This window comes from Bufo gargarizans, chromosome 1 (assembly GCF_014858855.1).
Source record: "Bufo gargarizans isolate SCDJY-AF-19 chromosome 1, ASM1485885v1, whole genome shotgun sequence".
NCBI classification, from domain to species: domain Eukaryota; kingdom Metazoa; phylum Chordata; class Amphibia; order Anura; family Bufonidae; genus Bufo; species Bufo gargarizans.
The window spans coordinates 576,728,163-576,751,246 of NC_058080.1; the positions used below are offsets into that span (position 1 = coordinate 576,728,163).

The 23,084-nt window shown below is 40.6% G+C and overlaps 1 protein-coding gene across 1 annotated transcript in view; it reads right to left on the reverse strand.

Moving 5' to 3' along the window:
• P2RX4 (purinergic receptor P2X 4) overlaps nt 1-22,817 on the reverse strand; it is a 77,489-nt gene extending 54,672 nt beyond the window's left edge. The window contains exons 1-2 of the mRNA XM_044275755.1: nt 22,623-22,817; nt 15,870-16,017 (exon numbers count right to left, since the gene is read on the reverse strand). Of these exons, the coding sequence (XP_044131690.1) occupies nt 15,870-16,017; nt 22,623-22,762 (288 nt within the window). The 5' untranslated portion in view covers nt 22,763-22,817. The remainder of the gene's footprint in view (nt 1-15,869; nt 16,018-22,622) is intronic.
• Between the last annotated feature and the right edge of the window lie 267 nt (nt 22,818-23,084).

Genomic DNA, 23,084 nt, shown 5'->3' on the forward strand with positions numbered 1-23,084 from the left:
TGCAGATCTAATAATTCAATTTGACCAACTTCCAAATGATCGATATCTGATCAAATATACTCCAGTCCAATATTGGTATCCAAGACACACTGTCAATAATTCTGATCGTTAATAACGAATCCAAGAAAGTCCTGCAATGTTCCAATTTAACACAGTGGCGTCTCACCACAACAGCGTGGGTAGCGGCGTCCCGCTACTGAATAGCTAGCAAGTGAAAATGATCCGTTACCTTTGTAGCGACCTGATGTTCGTCCGAAATTATCACATGAGCCTTCAGATGTACTCACTCCCAGAATATGCCTTTTGATGTTTGTAGCACTATTCAGTCAGGATATTGAAGACGGCTCACTGTTCGGTTGCGGTCGATTTGTTGATATGGTAAACGTCTCAATACAGCAATGGGGTGTAGCACCAGACGCGTTTCGGGGTTCAACCCCTTCCTCAGTGGCATGCTTCACCCCATTGAAAGACCCCTCTTTTATACTGAACTTTCTTTACTTTAATTGGTCCCAATTTGATCGTCACATCCTGTTTGCCAATTAACTCAGATGTTCTCCATTACGGCTCAACCATGGATGCAATGATATATGGAATACAAAGGGTTATACAAAGGAACAATAGAAAAAACCCTTTTAAACATCTTTAGCAATTCAACATACTACTGCAATTTCATCCAGTTATAAATTACTAGTTTCTACATTATTTAAAATAAAAATAAAAATAAATATAAAAATAAAAACGCATCCATGCAAGTTGCGTTTTGATGCGGCATATATGCGTTTTTCATTCTTTGATGAAATATGGACAAAACTTATCCACTCTAACATCTTACTCATATATATTACGACCTAATCTCGACTTATAGGGGATCATTTACATGACAGATTTAAATTATACCCAAATGACTATTTGTAGTAAAAAAATGCATATATTACCTATCATCATCAATACTATGTGAATATATACATATCTAAAAAATTGATATATAAAACACATTAGGAACACAAATTCATCAAAACATCTCATTATATTTAAAATAAATATTTGAGTAAATATGATAAAGTTTTTTTAAAATTCAATTCATTTCTTCGAGGGATGTACAATGATGGGAACCCACGTCTAGAGGAAAAACCGGCTGTAATATAAACAGTCGGTTAATCGTCGAAACGTCGGTGCCCACCAATTGCTCATAAAAATCCAAAAAGCTCAAATTCTGCATTGAGCCCCCTGGGTATTAGGGTATCAAATTCAAAAATTTGTTTTGTTTCAAGTCTAGACATCCTTTCTATGTGGTTGCCTCCTCTCCATTCTTTCTCCACTTTGTCAATCGCAAAAAATTTTAAACCCGAAGGATCCTGATTGTGTATAATTTTAAAGTGATATGATAGCGAATGGTTTTCAAATCCCTTCCGTATATTGTTTAAATGTTCCGAGATCCGTTTTTTTAAAACCCTTTTAGTCCTACCTATATATAATTTTTTACACGGACATTCTATAGCGTAGATTACATTTTCTGAGTTGCACGTTAGGCAATCTTTTATTAGATGACGATGGTTATTGTGAATAGACACCAATTCACTAGTTTTTTTCTGGAAGGATGTTGATTTGCAATTTTTGCATGTACCACACCTAAAAAAGCCCTGTAGGCCTATCCAACTTGAAATGGTGGATTCCCTATTTAATTGTTTTTTCACTGTAGGGGCCACTTTTAAACTTAAATTAGGTGCCTTCGTAAAAGTGATTTTTGGATTTACTGGTATTGCAGTGCCTATAATCTTGTCCTTTTGTAACAAGTGCCAGTGTTTAGTTACAATCTGGCGTATTTTTTTATAGTCATCACTAAAGGGCAAGATTAATCGCAAAGTTTCTTGAGGAGACTCCAAATCTTGTGTTTTCTCCTCAAAAAAAGACTTCCTATCCATAGTATTTACTTGTTGTAATGCTTTATCCAGAATCTCAGTGGGATAATTTTTATCCAAAAAACTCTTTCTCATCTTATTAGCCTCCAACTCATATTGGGTTTCCAATGTACAATTTCTTTTTATTCTTCGGAATTGTCCTTGTGGGATATTTGATAACCAGCTCGGGAGGTGACAACTATTGAACAAAATATAACTATTCTTTGCGGTGGGCTTAATGAAAGTGCTACATATTATATCTTGATTTACTATGTTAATGTTCAAATCCAGGTATTCCACTTTCTCCTGACTTGTCACTCCTGTAAATTTGAGATTCCTATCATTAGAATTTATATCGTTCAAAAAGGATTGTAGGCTCTCATTACCACTTTGCCATACGAACAAAATATCATCTATGTAACGTTGCCAGAGCACCAGGTCCGTCCCCAGCTTGGGCCGTATGGCCAGCCGTTCCCACTCTGCCATAAATAAATTGGCATAACTGGGGGCGAACCTGGTGCCCATGGCAGTACCCTGTATTTGCAAATAAAAGTTTCCCTCAAAATTAAAATAATTATGATTTAAAATGAAGTCAATCCCTTCAATTATAAAATCAATTTGTTCCACTCCCAATCTACCTTCTAACATTAATTGGGATCTTACAGCCTGTTTCCCCTTATTATGTTCTATTATTGTGTATAGGGATTGTATGTCCAAAGATCCCATGATCCAGGTATCCTTAAATTTCAATTTCTCCACTATTTGGATGATTTGTGTAGTGTCCTTTGTATATGACTCTGTTTTTTGGACCCTGGGCTGCAACATTTGGTCTATATACTGTGACAAATTTGACGTAAGGGATCCAATCCCTGACACTATAGGTCTACCTGGTGGATTCACTTGATCTTTGTGTATCTTTGGTACACAGTAAAACATAGGTATTCGTGGATTCTTATTCAATAAAAATTTGTGCTCCTCTTCTGTTAAAATACCCATCTTATGTCCTCTATCACAGAGGACTAAAAGTTCTGAATAAAATTGATTAGTAGGGTCACTGGGTAATTTGCGATAAGTATTTGTATCTTGCAACTGTCTTAGACACTCTATATTGTATTTTGAAATGTCCTGGCCCAAGCTGGGGACGGACCTGGTGCTCTGGCAACGTTACATAGATGATATTTTGTTCGTATGGCAAAGTGGTAATGAGAGCCTACAATCCTTTTTGAACGATATAAATTCTAATGATAGGAATCTCAAATTTACAGGAGTGACAGTCAGGAGAAAGTGGAATACCTGGATTTGAACATTAACATAGTAAATCAAGATATAATATGTAGCACTTTCATTAAGCCCACCGCAAAGAATAGTTATATTTTGTTCAATAGTTGTCACCTCCCGAGCTGGTTATCAAATATCCCACAAGGACAATTCCGAAGAATAAAAAGAAATTGTACATTGGAAACCCAATATGAGTTGGAGGCTAATAAGATGAGAAAGAGTTTTTTGGATAAAAATTATCCCACTGAGATTCTGGATAAAGCATTACAACAAGTAAATACTATGGATAGGAAGTCTTTTTTTGAGGAGAAAACACAAGATTTGGAGTCTCCTCAAGAAACTTTGCGATTAATCTTGCCCTTTAGTGATGACTATAAAAAAATACGCCAGATTGTAACTAAACACTGGCACTTGTTACAAAAGGACAAGATTATAGGCACTGCAATACCAGTAAATCCAAAAATCACTTTTACGAAGGCACCTAATTTAAGTTTAAAAGTGGCCCCTACAGTGAAAAAACAATTAAATAGGGAATCCACCATTTCAAGTTGGATAGGCCTACAGGGCTTTTTTAGGTGTGGTACATGCAAAAATTGCAAATCAACATCCTTCCAGAAAAAAACTAGTGAATTGGTGTCTATTCACAATAACCATCGTCATCTAATAAAAGATTGCCTAACGTGCAACTCAGAAAATGTAATCTACGCTATAGAATGTCCGTGTAAAAAATTATATATAGGTAGGACTAAAAGGGTTTTAAAAAAACGGATCTCGGAACATTTAAACAATATACGGAAGGGATTTGAAAACCATTCGCTATCATATCACTTTAAAATTATACACAATTAGGATCCTTCGGGTTTAAAATTTTTTGCGATTGACAAAGTGGAGAAAGAATGGAGAGGAGGCAACCACATAGAAAGGATGTCTAGACTTGAAACAAAACGAATTTTTGAATTTGATACCCTAATACCCAGGGGGCTCAATGCAGAATTTGAGCTTTTTGGATTTTTATGAGCAATTGGTGGGCACCGACGTTTCGACGATTAACCGACTGTTTATATTACAGCCGGTTTTTCCTCTAGACGTGGGTTCCCATCATTGTACATCCCTCGAAGAAATGAATTGAATTTTAAAAAAACTTTATCATATTTACTCAAATATTTATTTTAAATATAATGAGATGTTTTGATGAATTTGTGTTCCTAATGTGTTTTATATATCAATTTTTTAGATATGTATATATTCACATAGTATTGATGATGATAGGTAATATATGCATTTTTTACTACAAATAGTCATTTGGGTATAATTTAAATCTGTCATGTAAATGATCCCCTATAAGTCGAGATTAGGTCGTAATATATATGAGTAAGATGTTAGAGTGGATAAGTTTTGTCCATATTTCATCAAAGAATGAAAAACGCATATATGCCGCATCAAAACGCAACTTGCATGGATGCGTTTTTATTTTTATATTTATTTTTATTTTTATTTTAAATAATGTAGAAACTAGTAATTTATAACTGGATGAAATTGCAGTAGTATGTTGAATTGCTAAAGATGTTTAAAAGGGTTTTTTCTATTGTTCCTTTGTATAACCCTTTGTATTCCATATATCATTGCATCCATGGTTGAGCCGTAATGGAGAACATCTGAGTTAATTGGCAAACAGGATGTGACGATCAAATTGGGACCAATTAAAGTAAAGAAAGTTCAGTATAAAAGAGGGGTCTTTCAATGGGGTGAAGCATGCCACTGAGGAAGGGGTTGAACCCCGAAACGCGTCTGGTGCTACACCCCATTGCTGTATTGAGACGTTTACCATATCAACAAATCGACCGCAACCGAACAGTGAGCCGTCTTCAATATCCTGACTGAATAGTGCTACAAACATCAAAAGGCATATTCTGGGAGTGAGTACATCTGAAGGCTCATGTGATAATTTCGGACGAACATCAGGTCGCTACAAAGGTAACGGATCATTTTCACTTGCTAGCTATTCAGTAGCGGGACGCCGCTACCCACGCTGTTGTGGTGAGACGCCACTGTGTTAAATTGGAACATTGCAGGACTTTCTTGGATTCGTTATTAACGATCAGAATTATTGACAGTGTGTCTTGGATACCAATATTGGACTGGAGTATATTTGATCAGATATCGATCATTTGGAAGTTGGTCAAATTGAATTATTAGATCTGCAATTGATTATTTTGATGTGAAGTTTATTGCATGTTATATATTCTGTTGTTTTATCAACTTTACCTTGTTTATCCATTTTATTTAATAATAAATACTTATCATTGTAATCAAATACATGGTCACGGTTTTCCTTGAGTGCCCTGCTCATTTACATGTTTTTGTGCTTTCTTGTATTGAGTGAGTGGTCTCAATTTGCAGGAGCACCTGGTGTTGTTTCAGTGCCTTAGTGCGACATTTTCATTAATTCTTCTTTATTTTCATGACTATGAAAATTGTAGATTCACACTGAAGGCATCAAAACTATGAATGAACACATGTGGAATTATATACATAACAAAAAAGTGTGAAACAACTGAAAATATGTAATATTCTAGGTTCTTCAAAGTAGCCACCTTTTGCTTTGATTACTGCTTTGCACACTCTTGGCATTCTCTTGATGAGCTTTAAGAGGTAGTCAACTGAAATGGTCTTCCAACAGTCTTGAAGGAGTTCCCAGAGATGCTTAGCACTTGTTGGCCCTTTTGCCTTTACTCTGCAGTCCAGCTCACCCCAAACCATCTCGATTGGGTTCAGGTCCGAAGACTGTGGAGGCCAGGTCATCTGTTGCAGCACCCCATCACTCTCCTTCATGGTCAAATAGCCCTTACACAGCCTGGAGGTGTGTTTTGGGTCATTGTCCTGTTGAAAAATAAATGATGGTCCAACTAAACACAAACCGGATGGAATAGCATACCGCTGCAAGATGCTGTGGTAGCCATTCTGGTTCAGTATGCCTTTAATTTTGAATTAACAGTGTCACCAGCAAAGCACCCCCACACCATCACACCACCTCCTCCATGCTTCACGGTGGGAACCAGGCATGTAGAGTCCATCCATTCACCTTTTCTGCGTCGCACAAAGACACGATGGTTGGAACCAAAAATCTCAAATTTGGACTCATCAGACCAAAGCACAGATTTCCACTGGTCTAATGTCCATTCCTTGTGTTCTTTAGCCCAAACAAGTCTCTTCTGCTTGTTGCCTGGCCTTAGCAGTGGTTTCCTAGCAGATATTCTACCATGAAGGCCTGATTCACACAGTCTAGAGATGTGTCTGCTGCTAGAACTCTGTGTGGCATTGACCTGGTCTCTAATCTGAGTTGCTGTTAACCTGCGATTTCTGAGGCTGGTGACTCGGATGAACTTATCCTCCGCAGCAGAGGTGACTTTTGGTCTTCCTTTCCTGGGGCGGTCCGCATGTGAGCCAGTTTCTGTGTAGCGCTTGATGGTTTTTGTGACTGCACTTGGGGACACTTTCAAAGTTTTCCCAATTTTTCGGACTGACTGACCTTCATTTCTTAAAGTAATGATGGCCTCTAGTTTTTCTTAGCTGCTTTTTTCTTGCCATAATACAAATTCTTACAGTCTATTCAGTAAGACTATCAGCTGTGTATCCACCTGACTTCTCCACAACGCAACTGATTGTCCCAACCCCATTTATAAGGCAAGAAATCCCACTTATTAAACCTGACAGGGCACACCTGTGAAGTGAAAACCATTTCAGGTGACTACCTCTTGAAGCTCATCAAGAGAATGCCAAGAGTGTGCAAAGCAGTAATCAAAGCAAAAGGTGGCTACTTTGAAGAACCTAGAATATGACATATTTTCAGTTGTTTCACACTTTTTTTGTTATGTATATAATTCCACATGTGTTACCGTATTTTTCGCCCCATAAGACGCACTTTCCCCCCCCAAAAAATCGGGGGGAAATGCCCCTGCGTCTTATGGGGCGAATGCTGACAATTTAACATCGCTGGATGCGATGTAGCGTGAGCTGGGGCCGGGGGAGGGACTGGGAGGAGGAGCTGGGGGCCGGGAATAGCGGCGGGGTGGTGCAATCAATGTACTATAGCCCCGCCGCTCCGGTATACTAATATTAAATGTCTTATTCGATTAAAATGTATTATATATGCCCCCTCACTCCTATATTGCTAATCGTACCTTAAATCCTATTCCTAGGTGCTGTAATGCAGGCTGGGCGGGCGGCAGCGTAACTCCTTGATGTCACGTGCCTGCGCCGCCTACTTTATGAATGAAGCAGGCGGCGCAGGCAAGTGACGTCAGCGAGTGACGCGCCGGCCGCCCGGCCTGCATTACAGCACCTAGGAAAAGGATTTAAGGTTCGATTAGCAATATAGGAGTGAGGGGGCATATCTAATACAATTTAATTGAATAAGACATTTAATATTAGTATACAGGCGGCGGCGGGGGGGGGGGAGCTATTGGATGATCGGTGGATGGCACAGTTAAGGGGGGGGGGGTCTGTGGATGCCACTGTTATGGGCTGGGGGGCTGTGGATGGCACTGTTATGGGGTGGGGGGGCTGTGGATGGCACATATGTAACAGTGCCACCCACAGACCCCCCCTGTAACAGTGCCATCCACAGATCCCCCCCCCGTAACAGTGCCATCCACAGATCCCCCCCCCGTAACAGTGCCATCCACAGATCCCCCCCCCTGTAACAGTGCCATCCACAGATCCCCCCATAACAGTGTCCGTCATCCACAGATCCCCCCATAACAGTGTCCGTCATCCACAGATCCCCCCATAACAGTGTCCGTCATCCACAGATCCCCCCATAACAGTGTCCGTCATCCACAGATCCCCCATAACAGTGTCCGTCATCCACAGATCCCCCATAACAGTGTCAGTCATCCACAGATCCCCCCATAACAGTGTCCGTCATCCACAGATCCCCCCATAACAGTGTCCGTCATCCACAGATCCCCCCATAACAGTGTCCGTCAACCACAGATCCCCCCATAACAGTGTCCGTCATCCACAGATCCCCCCATAACAGTGTCCGTCATCCACAGATCCCCCCATAACAGTGTCCGTCATCCACAGATCCCCCCCATAACAGTGTCCGTCATCCACAGATCCCCCTATAACAGTGTCCGTCATCCACAGATCCCCCCCATAACAGTGTCAGTCATCCACAGATCCCCCCCATAACAGTGTCAGTCATCCACAGATCCCCCCATAAGTGTCCGTCATCCACAGATCCCCCCCATAACAGTGTCCGTCATCCACAGATCCCCCCCATAACAGTGTCCGTCATCCACAGATCCCCCCCATAACAGTGTCAGTCATCCACAGATCCCCCCCATAACAGTGTCAGTCATCCACAGATCCCCCCATAACAGTGTCCTTCACAGATCCCCAGTAATAGTGCCACCCACAGACCACCATTAGTTCCAAACCCACCAAAAGCACACCTTTTGGTTAAAAATAATTTTTTTCTTATTTTCCTCCCCAAAAACCTAGGTGCGTCTTATGGGCCGGTGCGTCCTATAGGGCGAAAAATACGGTAATTCATAGTTTTGATGCCTTCAGTGTGAATCTACAATTTTCATAGTCATGAAAATAAAGAAAACTCTTTGAATGAGAAGGTGTGTCCAAACTTTTGGTCTGTACTGTATATATATATATATATATATATATATATATATATATCTCTATCTATCTATCTCTCTCTATCTCTCTATCTCCAGAAATGGGACAGCACTCCAAGACTTGAAAATAATAAATATCTTTATTCACACATGTGAAAGGCTCAGTTGTGAGCTGAAACGTTGCTGCTATTTTTTCACATGTGTGAATAAAGATATTTATTCTTTTCAAGTCTTGGAGTGCTGTCCTATTTCCAGATATATATTAAGGGTGAAGCTCATTCCCTTGGACATAGCACCTGAGTCAGCGTACTGGTGCCGCCGAATTTCCTAAATATATATAATATATATATATTATATATATATATATATATATATATATATATATACACACACATACAGTCATGTGAAAAAATTAGGACACCCTTTGAAAGCATGTGGTTTTTTGTAACATTTTTAATAAAAGGTTATTTCATCTCCGTTTCAACAATACAGAGAGATTAAAGTAATCCGACTAAACAAAGAAAACTGAAGAAAAGTCTTTTCAAGATCTTCTGTAAATGTCATTCTACAAAAATGCCTATTCTAACTGAGGAAAAAGATAGGACACCCTTGCCCCTAATAGCGAGTGTTACCTCCTTTGGCTGAAATAACTGCAGTGAGACGGTTCTTGTAGCCATCTACCAGTCTTCGACATTGGTCTGAGGAAATTTTACCCCACTCCTCAATGCAGAACTTTTTCAGCTGTGAGATGTTTGAGGGGTTTCTTGCACGTACAGCCCTTTTCAAGTCACCCCACAGCATCTCAATGGGATTCAAATCTGGACTTTGACTTGGCCATTCCAGGACTCTCCATTTCTTCTTTTTCAGCCAATCTTTGGTTGATTTACTAGTATGTTTTGGGTCATTGTCATGTTGCATGGTCCAGTTCCGCTTCAGCTTTAATTTTCTAACTGATGGTCTCACATGTTCTTCAAGCACCTTCTGATACACAGTAGAATTCATTGTGGATTCTATGATGGTGAGCTGACCAGGTCCTGCTGCAGCAAAGCAGCCCCAAACCATGACACTTCCACCTCCATGCTTCACAGTTGGTATGAGGTTCTTTTCTTGGAATGCTGTGTTTGGTTTACGTCAAACATGTCCTCTGCTGTTGTGTCCAAATAATTCAATTTTGGACTCATCTGTCCAAAGAACATTATTCCAGAAGTCCTGGTCTTTGTCAACTTTATCTCTGGCAAATGTCAGTCTGGCCTCGATGTTTCTCTTGGAAAGCAAAGGTTTCCTCCTTGCACACCTCCCATGCAAGTTAAACTTGTACAGTCTCTTTCTGATTGTAGAGGCATGTACTTCTACATCAACAGTAGCCAGAGCCTGCTGTAGTTCTCGAGATGACACTTTAGGGTTTTTGGAGACCTCTTTTAGCATCTTGCGGTCTGCTCTTGGGGTGAACTTGCTGGGGCGACCAGTCCTGGGCATGTTGGCAGTTGTTTTGAAAGCCCTCCACTTGTAGACTATCTTCCGGACAGTGGAATGGCTGATTTCAAAATCTTTTGAGATCTTTTTAAATCCCTTCCCAGACTCATAGGCTGCTACAATCTTTTTTCTGAAGTCCTCTGACAGCTCTTTTGCTCTCACCATGGTGCTCACTCTCACTTCAACAGTCAGGAGCACACCAAACAATGTCTGAGGTTTAAATAGGGCAAGCCTCATTCAACATGCAGAGTAACGATCTACTAATTATGTGCACCTGGTGTGATATACCTGTGTGAGATCTGAGCCAATTTAAGAGGGAATACATGTGAGGGTGTCCTATCTTTTTCCTCAGTTAGAATAGGCATTTTTGTAGAATGACATTTACAGAAGATCTTGAAAAGACTTTTCTTCAGTTTTCTTTGTTTAGTTGGATTACTTTAATCTCTCTGTATTGTTGAAACGGAGATGAAATAACCTTTTATTAAAAATGTTACAAAAAACCACATGCTTTCAAAGGGTGTCCTAATTTTTTCACATGACTATATATATATATATATATATATATATATATATATATATATATATACACACACACATACATACACACATACATACATACACACGTTTCGGAAAAATCTTAGCCTTCATTTTCACAACTGGCATACAACAAAAACACCCTTGAGAATCTGGTGTTTGGCACCATCTGTAAGCAGATCTTAATTAAACATGCAGTTATTCAAGTTGTAATCCTGTAAGTAAAATAAAGAAGTAGGTTTGACATTCTTTATCTAGTACAATGCATGTGTGTCTCCCCTCTGTGCTTTTTCATCTAGCAGTGTGGATTACAACTGCTGATCAGATACCCAGGGAAAGCTTTGCCTTCTCAGGACTGCTGACCAACTTAGGCATCCATAGTGGGCACTGTTGCCAGACACCAAACTACAACCGCAGAACTCGTGAACTTAAACCTGATTCATTCAATGTTGAGGAGCAGCATGTTAGCCCTGCAACAAAAATAACTCTTTATATGAATGTGGAAGTTTTATTAACTCATGAAATTTTTATGCAAAGACCTAGCAAAGGGTTGTCTCACTTCAGCAAATTGCATTTATTATGTAGAGAAAGTTTATACAAGGCACTTATTGTGATTGGCCATATTGTTTCCTTTGCTGGCTAGATTCATTTTTCCATTACATTATACACTTCATTTCTGTGGTTATGACCATCCAGCAGCGTTAGTCGTGCTCTTACATTACTACCGCGGTCCCGGCCACCAGAGAGGCTGGCGCTTTTTCCTATAGTGTGCAAGCATGGCCACCAATGGAAACGAGCCGTGTATATTGTGATGGAAAAATGTATCCAGCCGGCAAGAAAGCAATATGGACCATCACAATACATTAGTAAGTGCCTTGTATTGACTTTGTCTACATGATAAATGTTATTTGCTGAAGTGAGAACCCCTTTAAGTATGTATTGTTCAGAAACCCGAGGAAGATTCTGAGGTGTTAAAGGCCCTTTATCTTTAGGATTCTCAGCCCATGTAATCGCTAAGTTGTGTTCATAGGAAAGCTTGTTAGCGATCATCTTTTAGTGTAAATGTACCGCCGATAACCCAATCATTTGTGCACACACAAAAATCGGCGTTTGCCGGCAGTAGATCATGCTGGGAAAACACAATCTGCTGCAAACAACGATTCAGTATGGGGACGCGCGATGGCATTAGCGATAGCGCCTCCCCATACTCTGGAGGAGATCGCTGTGTGTAAATGCAGCGGTCTCTTCCACCAGCAAGCAGCAGATTGTCAGAAAGGAATGCTTCCTGCCCGACAATCTGCGGCTCAATCATCCCGTGTAAAGGGACCTTCAGGCTTTCTTTACACAACAAAATCCAGAGCAGAAAGATCTGTGGAAGATTATTAGCAGAATCACCAGCTGAAAACAGGCCTTATTTGGTGCCGTAAACAATGCATTTGGAAACAGTCCAGACCCGTTCACCATTTTCACATTTTACAGTATATTGAGGCTTTTTGCTAAAAAATAAATAAATATATTTTAGTTCCCCTATCATAATGAAAACGTGAAAAACAGACTTTTCGAAATAATAGAAAATAGCACTTTTGGTATGTTTTATTTACCACAGTTTAATAAACTTAAGTAAAATGGTATGATAAAAGTGTTAAAATATGTGTATACACACACAAAAGAGCATACATCTCCTATATAGTTATGTGATAACATCAGGTGGGTGCTAAATGAGTGCTAGTCAAATGCAATGGTGAACGTATTTTAGGACCCCATCGGACACTGACCCATTCACTTAAATTAGGCTGCAAAAGATGCGGACAGCACATCAGTGTGCTGTCCGCATCCGTATGTCTGTTCCGCAGTGCTGGAAAAACAAAAACAAAAGAACATGTCCTATTCTTGCCTATTTTACGGACAAAGATTGGACAGTTCTAAAGAGGGCAAGATGTTTCATTCTGCAAAATGTGGAATACACACAGCCGGTATGTGTGTTTTGTGGATCCGCAATTTGAGGACCGCAAAACAGGCTACTGTCGTGTACCTGAGCCCTGAATCAAATTCTTCAACCGTTCCTAGTTTGTAAACTGCATCATGGCTGTTCCCAAAATGCACATATGTTTGCAGTGTCAAGATATATCTAGATTGCAGAAAGATGGCTTATCTATTTTGAGAGGACAAGAGCTTGTGATATATCCTCAGTGTAGGTGGTGCGTGCTTGGGGGGAGGCAAGGAGAGATACCAGCTGCCGTGTGCCTACTTTGGCTCTTAGATGTTCCCGGCTAATTTGACCCAGCTAGATAAACTTGGGGTATTTCGAATCTCCTGCTTACTGGGTGCAGTGGTTCCTAAGTAGGCGCATCAGCAGCTGGTATCTCTCCTTTCCTCACCGCAAACACACACCACCTGAGGATACAGCACAAGCTCTTGTCCTGCAATCTAGATATATCCTGACACTGCAATCATACGCGCATCTTGGAAACAACAATTGTACGGTCTGCAACCAAGGAACGGTTCAATTATTTAATTAAAAGTGGAATTTAGTTCACTGTTGCATTTGACTAATACTTAACTAGCACCAACCTGATGTTATCGCATGACTATATAGAAGGTGTATATATTTTTGTGTGTATATACATTTTAACATTTATATCATATTTGGGGGGGGAGAGAACACCAGTGGACAGTCATTTTCATGACTCTCCAGAGATGTTCGATTGGGTTCAGGTCAGGGCTCTGCTTGGCAATGTGCTTAAGGTCATTGTCTTGTTGGAAGGTGAACCTTCGGCCCAGTATGACATCCAGAGTGCTTTGGATCAGGTTTTCGTTAAAAATATCTCTGTACTTTGCTCCATTTAGCTTCTCCTCAACCTTGACAAGATTTCCTGTCCCAGCTGCTGAAAAACACCCTACTGCATGAATTTGCCTCCACCAAGCTTCACTGGTGGAGCAGTGATCAGCAGCGCCGGGTTTTCTCCTGAGGTGATGTTTAGACGAGGCCAAAAAGTTCAATCTTGGTCATCAGACCTGAGAGTCCTTTAGGTGATTTTTTGGCAAACACCAAGTGGGCTTTTACTGAGGAAAGGCTTCTTTTTGGCCACTCTGCCATAAAGCCCAGATTGGTGGAACACAGTAGTGATGGAAGCTTCTTCCATTTGCACACAGGATCTTTGGAGCTCAGCGAGAATAATCAATGGGTTATTAGTCACTTCATTTACCAAAGCCCTTCTCCCCTAATTACTCAATTTGGTGGTTTGGGCAGCTCTATAAAGAGTCCTGGTTGTTCCAAACTTCTCCCATTTAAGAATTATGGAGGCTACTCTTCTCTTGGAATCTTTCAGTGCAGTATATTTTTTTTTACCCGTCTCCAGATCGTTGCCTGCACACAGTCCTGTCTCTGGACTCTACAGGCAGTTCTTACCTTCTCATGGCTTGGTTTTTACTCTAATATGCCTTGTCAACTGTGAAACCAGATAAAGACAGGGGGGGGGGGGGGTCTTTCCAAATTATGTCCGATAAACTGAATTTACAACAGGTAGACTCTAATCATGGCACAGAAAAATCACAAAGACGATCAAGAGAAATAGGAGGCGCCTACAGCTAAAGTGTTATAGCAAAGGGTCTGAATACTTTATATCCATGCAAATTTTTTGTTTTTCTCATTGCGCTCTACGGAATACCACCATCACATATGATTTAAAGAAATAACATTTTTCAAATCAGCTTCTGAAAAAAATTCTACCATGTACACAATTTTTTTTATATTGAGGCTAGTGGGAAGCTGCTGATGGCTTTTTGAGCATTGGTTCCACAGCAGAAAAACAGGCATTTCCTGCTGCGTAATCTGTGACAGATTTTGGCCACGTGGAGATAGCCTGAGGTTACAGCCACACGTGGTATATACGCTGTGGAATTTCCACAGGAAGAGCTGAGAAGATTTTATACAAATCTATATTTCAAAGACATATAACATGCCTCGTTCACACTTCAGTGTTTGATCAGTGATTTGTGTACCAAAACTAGAAGTGAAGCCTACACAGACATAAGGTATAATGGAAAGATCTGCACCTGTTCAGTGGTTTGACTCACAATAACTGATGGAAATAACTGAACGAGGACTCCCTCTGTACTTAGCAGTCCTGATCAGTAACTTACAGCTATCTCTGTATGAACAGTTATACAAGGAAAGCTGTCAATTACTGATAAGACCGCCCACCAGACTACTAAACCCAGGATGTGCGGGTCAGCAGTTAAATGGGTATTCCGGTTATGTGACATTATCCCCCTAGTCACAGGATAGGGGATAACTATTAGATTGGTGGGGGACCTGGGGGTACAACCGAGTGCTGTACTATGAAGTCCCGTAGAAATGACTGGAGCAGCTGTGCATATGCCTGACCAGACGCTCCACTCATATTGTGGGCTCCACTGGGTACGGGGTCCCCATTCTCCTGATCAGTGGGGTCCCTGCTGTAGAACCCCGGCCGAAGTAATAGTTATCCCCTAGAATGTGGAAAATGTCACATAACTGGAATACACCTTTAATGCTAACATGGGTTTATGAGTGTGTAAAACACCAAAACCCCCTTCAGTGCCACCCAGAAACACAATGTGTGTGAAAAAATTGCCAGTAAAAAAAAATTAAATAAATGAAACAAGGGTTGAGAAATGCCAAAGCTGTTCTGTGATTGTACTCTTACACAACACTGGTTTTCTGTGCTGAGAAACTGTGATCCATTTCCTGAAATGCTAAAGAACTTGAAGCTTCTGAGAAACAGATATGGTCTCATGGACAGACATCCTATGACATAGTAAAGGGCCAGTTTATGTACCTATAGCCTACAAACATCTATAAATGTGGCAGGTGCAACCATTTTACAATCTAGTTGCTATAAGGGATGGGCATGCGTGGGTGTTTTTTTAGTGCTGACCCAAGGGTTAAAAAAAAACAAAAAAAAAACAAAACATTTACCACAGTTACGATGCTTCTATATCCAGCCGACTGACTTGTTTAGGAGACATCAGAAATATGCCATTTGATAGCAAGGTATACAAAACTCACCTGAGCAGGTATAATGTAATCAGCCACGTCCCAGATCCTGAATCCAAGATCCTGTGTGTCTGTCGCTGCAACTCCTTTCACTTTCAATGTTACAGAGCTAACTACAGTGTCAAAGTCCTGGTATCCTTTCTCCCAGACAAAAACCCATCTGTAAAAAAATAATACAGTAAGGGTGAAAAACATTAAAGGGGTTGTCTTACTTCAGCAAACACAACTTATCATGAAGACAAAGTTAATACAAGGCACTTATTAATGTACTGTGATTGTCCATATTGCTTCCTTTGCTAGCTGGATACATTTTTCCATCACATTATACACTGCTCATATCCAGCTATTACGACCACCCTGCAATCCAGCAGCAATGGCCATGCTTGTACACCATAGGGAATATGCCGGCCTCTCTGGTGGCTGCGACGTTGGGAGTGTGTATAGTATAGGCATGCATGCATGCACAGCAGTAGGGATGAGCGAATTTCATATTTTAAAGTTCATGTGCGGGTTCGTGTTGTGGTATTTACTGAATTGCGTTATGGATTCCGTTGCCAGGGACCATAACGCAATTCCATGATGGAATGCATAACAGAATTCCTTTAGAGGCATTCAGCTATTCATTCCGTCATAATAGAAGTCTATGGCCTGAATAACGGATCAGTCCGGTTTAAGTTATGCTGGAGTCCTCATTGGTTTCAAAAATGGGGTCAATTTATGGGAGTTTATACTGCAGAGGTGCATCAGGGGGCCTTTAAATTGGACTAAAAACCAGTCCAGCAAAATCTGTCTTCCAAAAACCATGCGGCGCTCCTTTTCTTCTGCGTCCTGCCGTGTCCCCTTACAGCAGTTTACCACCACATGTGGGGTGTTCCTGTAAACTGCAGAATCAGGGTAATAGATATTGGAGTTTTGTTTGGCTGTTAACCCTTGATGTGTTACAGAAAAAAAATGGAAAATCTGTAAAAAAGGTATATTTAGAAATGTAATCTCCATTTTCCTTTAATTCTTGTGGAATACCTAAAGGGTTAAAGTTTGTAAAAATCAGTTTCGAATAACTTTAGGGGTGTAGTTTCTAAAATGGCGTTATTTATGTGTGGTTTCCACTATGTAAGCCCCACAAAGTGACTTCATAACTGAACTGGTCTTTAAAAAGTGGGTTTTGGAAATTTTCTTAAAAATTTTAAGAATTGCTTCTAAAATGCTAAACCTTCTAACGTCCTAAAAAAAGAAATGGCATTTTCAAAATGATGCCAACATAACATTCCCCATATGTCTACTTTAAGTAATAAATATCACTTCCCGTTTTAAAAAGCAGAGAAATAGAAATTTAGAAAATTGCGAATTTTCTCAAAATTTGGGTTAAATTTGGGATTTTTTCATAAATAAAGGTAAAATATATGGACTCAAATTTGTGACTGTCATGAAGTACAATGTGTCATGAAGAAACAATCTCAGAATGGCTTAGACAAGTAAAAGTGTTCCAAAATTATTACCCGATAAAGTGACATATCAGATTTGCAAAAAAAAATGGCCTGGGCAGGAAGGGGAAAACTAGCCCCAGGTAAAAGGGTTTAACCCCTTAAAAACTGGGCCATTTTTCACCTTAAGGACCAGACTGATTTTTGCAAATCTGACATGTGTCACTTTATGTGGTGATAACTTTAAAACACCTTTACTTATCCAGGCCATTCTGAGAATGTTTTCTCGTCACATAATGCACTTCATGACAGTGGTACATTTGAATCAAAATATTTCATTTTTATTTATAAAAAAAAAAAAATACTAAAATTAGCAACTTTCCAAATTTCTATTTCTCTGCTTTTAAAACAGATAGTGATACCTCATATAATAGTTATTACTTTACATTTCCCATATGTCTACTTCATGTTTGGATCATTTTGTGAATGCCGATTAATTTTTTGGGGATGTTAGAAGGCTTAGAATTTTAGAAGCAAATCTTTAGAAAATTTCCAAAACCCACTTTTTAAGGACCAGTTCTGAAGTCACTCTGTGAGGCTTGGATAATAGAAACCACCCAAAAATTACCCCATTTTAGAAACTACTGTTATGGAATATTGAGACAAAATGGATACTTGCTTGTTGAGAACTATACTTTAGCTAAAATGGCAGCCAGGCACCCAGCCAACGTCTAGAACATGAATCTTACTTTCCGCTTTATTATGTGCCTCAAAACAGTTTCTGTTCAACTCAAGCAAGCAGCTTCAAGAAAACAAAGAATAACGGCTTCATCCATCTGTAAGGGGAGGAGGGGGAACTTCCTCTTGCACACAGATGTGGTAGAAAATACAGAGTTTACAGCCAATAGAAAAAATATAAGCCACCTTACACCCCCCACTCCTTCCTGTTCTATATAATGTCTGCTGTTCCGCAATAAACCAGAGATCTTGCTTTGACCCCAAGCTGTGTGTGTGTCTAAGTTTGATCTTTGCGTGCAAATATTCATATAACATTGATTTGGAGCAGTACATCAACAATCTGACAAACCTTTGACCAGATACAAAGCACTACACCCCTCAAGGTATTAAAAACTGATTTTACAAACGTTGTTAACCTTTTAGGTGTTCCACAAGAAATAATAGAAATTGGAGATGAAATTTCCGAATTTCACTTTTTGGGCAGATTTTCCATTTTAATAATTTTTCTCCGCTAAGAAAGCAAAGGTTAACAGCCAAACAAAATTCAATATTTATTGCCCCGATTCTGTAGTTTACAGAAACATCCCATATGTGGTCATAAACTGCTGTACGGGCACACAGCAGGGCGCAGAAGGAAAGGAACGCCATATGGGTTTTGGAGGGCAGATTTCACTGGGATAATTTTAACTTGCCATGTCCCATTTGAAGACTCCCTGATGCCCCCCTAGAGTAGAAACTCTAAAAAAAAAAAAAAAAAAAATAAAAAAAAAAAAAAGTCACCCCATTTTGGAAACTATGGGATAAGGTAGCAGTTTTGTTGGTACTATTTTAGGGTACAGATGACTTTTGGTTGCTTTATATTACACTTTATGTGAGGCAAGTTAACAAAAAAAAAAAAAAAAAGCTGTTTTGGCACTGTTTTATTTTTTGCTATTTACAACGTTTATCTGACAGGTTAGATCATGAGCTATTTTTATAGAGCAGGTTGTTACGGACGCGACAATACCAAATATGAATACTTTTTTGGTTGTTTGTTTCAGTTTTACATAATAAAGCATTTTTTTTTTAAATGCTTTTTTAGTGTCTCCATATTCTGAAAGCCATAGTTTTTATTTTTTGGGCGACTGTCTTATGTAGTGGCTCATTTTTTTCGGTATGAGATGACGGTTTGATTGGTACTATTTTAGGGTGCATATGACTTTTTGATCGCTTGGTATTACACTTTTTGTGATATAAAGGTGACAAAAAAAAATGGCTTTTGTGACACATTTTTTTACGGTGTTCACCTGAAGGGGTTCGGTCATGTGATATTTTTATAGAGCAGGTCATTACGGATGTGGCAATACCTAATGTGTATATTATTTTTTATTTTAGTTTTACACAATAACAGCATTTTTTAAACCAAAACATCATGTTTTAGTCTCTCCATATTCTGAGAGCCATAGTTTTTTTAAAAATTTTTGGGCAATTGTCTTAGACAGGGGCTCATTTTTTGTGGGATGAGATGACGGTTTGATTAGTACAATTTTGGATCGCTTTTTGTGATGCAAGGTGACAAAAAAAAGGCGCTTTTTTAACACAGTTTTATTTAAAAAAAATTATGGTGTTCATCTGAGGGGTTAGGTCATGTGATATTTTTATAGAGCAGGTTGTTACCGTGGCAATACCTAATATGTATACTTTTATTTAAGGTGTTATCCCATCTTAGACAATGGGGGCATATCGCTAGGATATGCCCTTATTGTCTGATAGGTGCGGGTCCCACCTACGAGAAGAACGGTTCCGTTCCGTTCTCCTTGTAGGTTCGGTGGAGGTGCGGTGTAGAGGTGGGACCTGCACCTATCAGGCAATGGGGGCATATCCTAGCGATATGCCCCCATTGTCTAAGATGGGAAACCCCCTTTAAGTTTTACACAATAATACCTTTTTTAAAACAAACAAAAAAAATCATGTTTTAGGGTCTCCATATTCTGAGTGCCATAGTTTTGTTTTGTTTTTAGCGATTTTCTTAGGTAGGGTATCATTTTTTGCAGGATGAGGTGATGGTTTGATTGGCACTATTTTGGGGTGCGTATGGCCTCGTTCACACTTCAGTGTTTAGTCAGTGATTTCCATCAGTGATTTGTGAGCCAAAACCAGGTACAACTCTAAACACAGAACAGGAGCAGATCTTTCCCTTCTACCTCATGTCTGTGTAGGCTCCACTTCTGGTTTTGGCTCACAAATCACTGATGGAAATCACTGACCAAACACTGAAGTGTGAACGAGGCCTATGACTTTTTGATCACTTGCTATTACACGTTTTGTGATGTGAAGTGACAAAATGGCTTTTTTATTAGATTTTTTTTATGGTGTTCACCTGAGGGGTTAACACATGTGATATTTTTATAGAGCAGGTTGTTACGGACGCTGCAATACCTAATATGTATACTTTTTTTATTTTTACATTTAACACAATAAAAGCATTTAAAAAAAAATAAAAATCATGTTTTAGTGTCTCGTCTGAGAGCCATATTTATTTTTAATTTTTTTGTGGGCAATTGTCCTATGTAGGGGCTCATTTTTTGCAGGATGAGATGACGATTAGATTGGTACTATTTTTGAGGGCATATGCCTTTTTGATCGCTTGGTATTGCACTTTTTTTATGGTCGGACAGTAGGGTTGCTGTTGGACTCCTGAGACCTTCCGCCAACTAGGGCAGTGCTGCTTTGTCAACACAGTGTGCTGCGCCTTTTTTTTGTCAGAGTAGGTCCCACTCTAAGAGGCAACCTTGACGTGGTGAGTGGGCTTATGCCTTTTGATCAAAATGTACACCAATGCCTCTTGTACAGCATGCAGTATAGGGGGCTGTACACTTCAATATTGCGCTGAGAAGCGAGTTCAATTAGATCTTAGCATAGCATTGTGGATGTGCGATCCAGTTCTATTTTTCTCCCCTTGATATACGTAACTATTTTTTTTATTGAAAATACTTTTTTTTTTTACAAACTATTTCTGTCCCACTCTGGGTCTTTAACTTTTGGGGATCTGTAATGTAATGCATTTCGTGTTAATGTATTACACAGAGTAGGGCTACATGCACACGACCGTATGCGCTTTGCAGTTCCGCAAATTGCGGATCTGCAAAAAAAAAAAAGACGACGTCCGTATGGTATTGTTTTTTTTTTGCGGATCCATTGTATATGCCTATCCTTGTCCGCAAAACGGACAAGAATAGGACATGCTCTATTTTTTGGGCGGAATGGAACCATGGACAACGGAAGTGGAAAACAAAAGGTTGACTATCCACATTTTTTTACAGCTCCATGGAAATGAATGGGTCCGCATTCTATCTGCGAAAAAAAAAAACGGAACGGACACGGAAACAAGATACCTTCGTGTGCATGAGGCCTTATACACTAACAGGTTGCCTAGGAGACCCAGACTGAGGCTGGATCTCCTGGGCACCCGTAGAAGTCAGGTCCCGATGCCGTGCAAGGCATTGGGCAGCCTCTGCACGGCATCGGGCTGCCTTGTCACACATTGGATCCCACGCCACAGCAGCGCAGGGACCCGATGCGCTCCTTCTTCCGCTGCAAACCACTTCTATGACGCGGTCAGCGCTGACAGCGGCATAGAAGGGGGTTAATCAGCCGGCATTGCTGTAAACAGCGTGTTGGCGGATACAGCAGGGGCCCGGTTACCAGGGACTGCCGGACCCCTGAAGTGATTAGGCGGGCGCAGCTCCTGCACCCGCCCGATCAGCCCGCCGTGCAAGTACGGAGGAAAGTGTTCTGGCACAACTTCCCCCGCCGTACATGCACGGCATTTTGCGTTAAGGGGTTAAAGAGTAACTGCTGTTTAATTTCTTTTTTTTTTTTTTGCCAATGTGTAGGGACAGTGACGGGAACATTTTTGTAACATACTTTATTTAGGGGGAAAAAAACTCGGCTGGTTTATTCAGCACACCGGGAGTGCAGGGGGAAAGCGCTGGTCAGTGAGCATATACCATAGTGTACAAGTTCATCATATTATATAAAAAGGGGAATGTGCCCACCAGGCTGTGAGGGAGCAGGGCAAGCAGAGCCCCGCAGCTAGATTGGAACGGTCGTGTGAATGAGGCCTCAGGGGCACATCCAGTGGGGAACTCAGCGGAAGAGTCCACATCCAGTCCTGGTGGTCACATAAGTTCAGGAGACATGGATGAAAGGGGGAAGTAATGCTGAAGCAACTTGACTTCTGCAGGTTAGAAGTCACCAGGAAAACCCCTTTCATTTAGCATTGGTAAAACAATCAGTACAAAGGTGCCCATAGCATTAATCACCGGGTGCCACCCTGGAGGGCACAGGGCGGAATTGGTATCAGGTCAGAGGCCACTTCTCCCACCAGAGAATATTATTCCTCTGTGAAGGTGACAATTATTACACGTTACACAGGAAACAAACACTTTATACCAGGATCTTCAGCTGTGCTACCACTTCTACTGCAGATCATCGCTCCAGCGTGCTGGGTAGAGCAGATGGGAACATATGGCAAGAAGCGATGACATACACATCACCACTACGCTGCCTATAATCCATGCATTCACAATAGAAACAACAGCTAGAGTCTATGGAAATGCCGTACCCAATGACATAGGCGAGGATAGCCAGCTGAATGACTCTGTTCAGCAGTCCCACCTTGCGGCTCTTGATAAGCGCTATACGCGGGGTGTTGTAGTCAAATACCGAGCTGTAGACCTCGGCACAGCAGCCCCCGGCGGACATGACTGCGGAGGGGCTGGGAACACCGGAGGACTCGTGAACTCCAGCGCGTCATGTGAGCTCGCTGCTTGGCAGGGGTGGAGTTGGGTTTCCTTGCGCAACGCCATCTCATGGTCGGCGTTGGAAGTGCACTTCTCACTAGCAAGTTTATGTTCTTGCTGCTCCTTGCAAGGTGCTTGTACTGACGTGAATCCGTCCGGCGATAGGAGTTTAGGGAGGACCAACTGACAGTGACGGAATGGACCATACTATCTCTGAATGGGCCAGTCACCACAGGGTCCATAAACACCAGAAGAAGAAAAGCACATCTGCAGCTGTCAGGGAA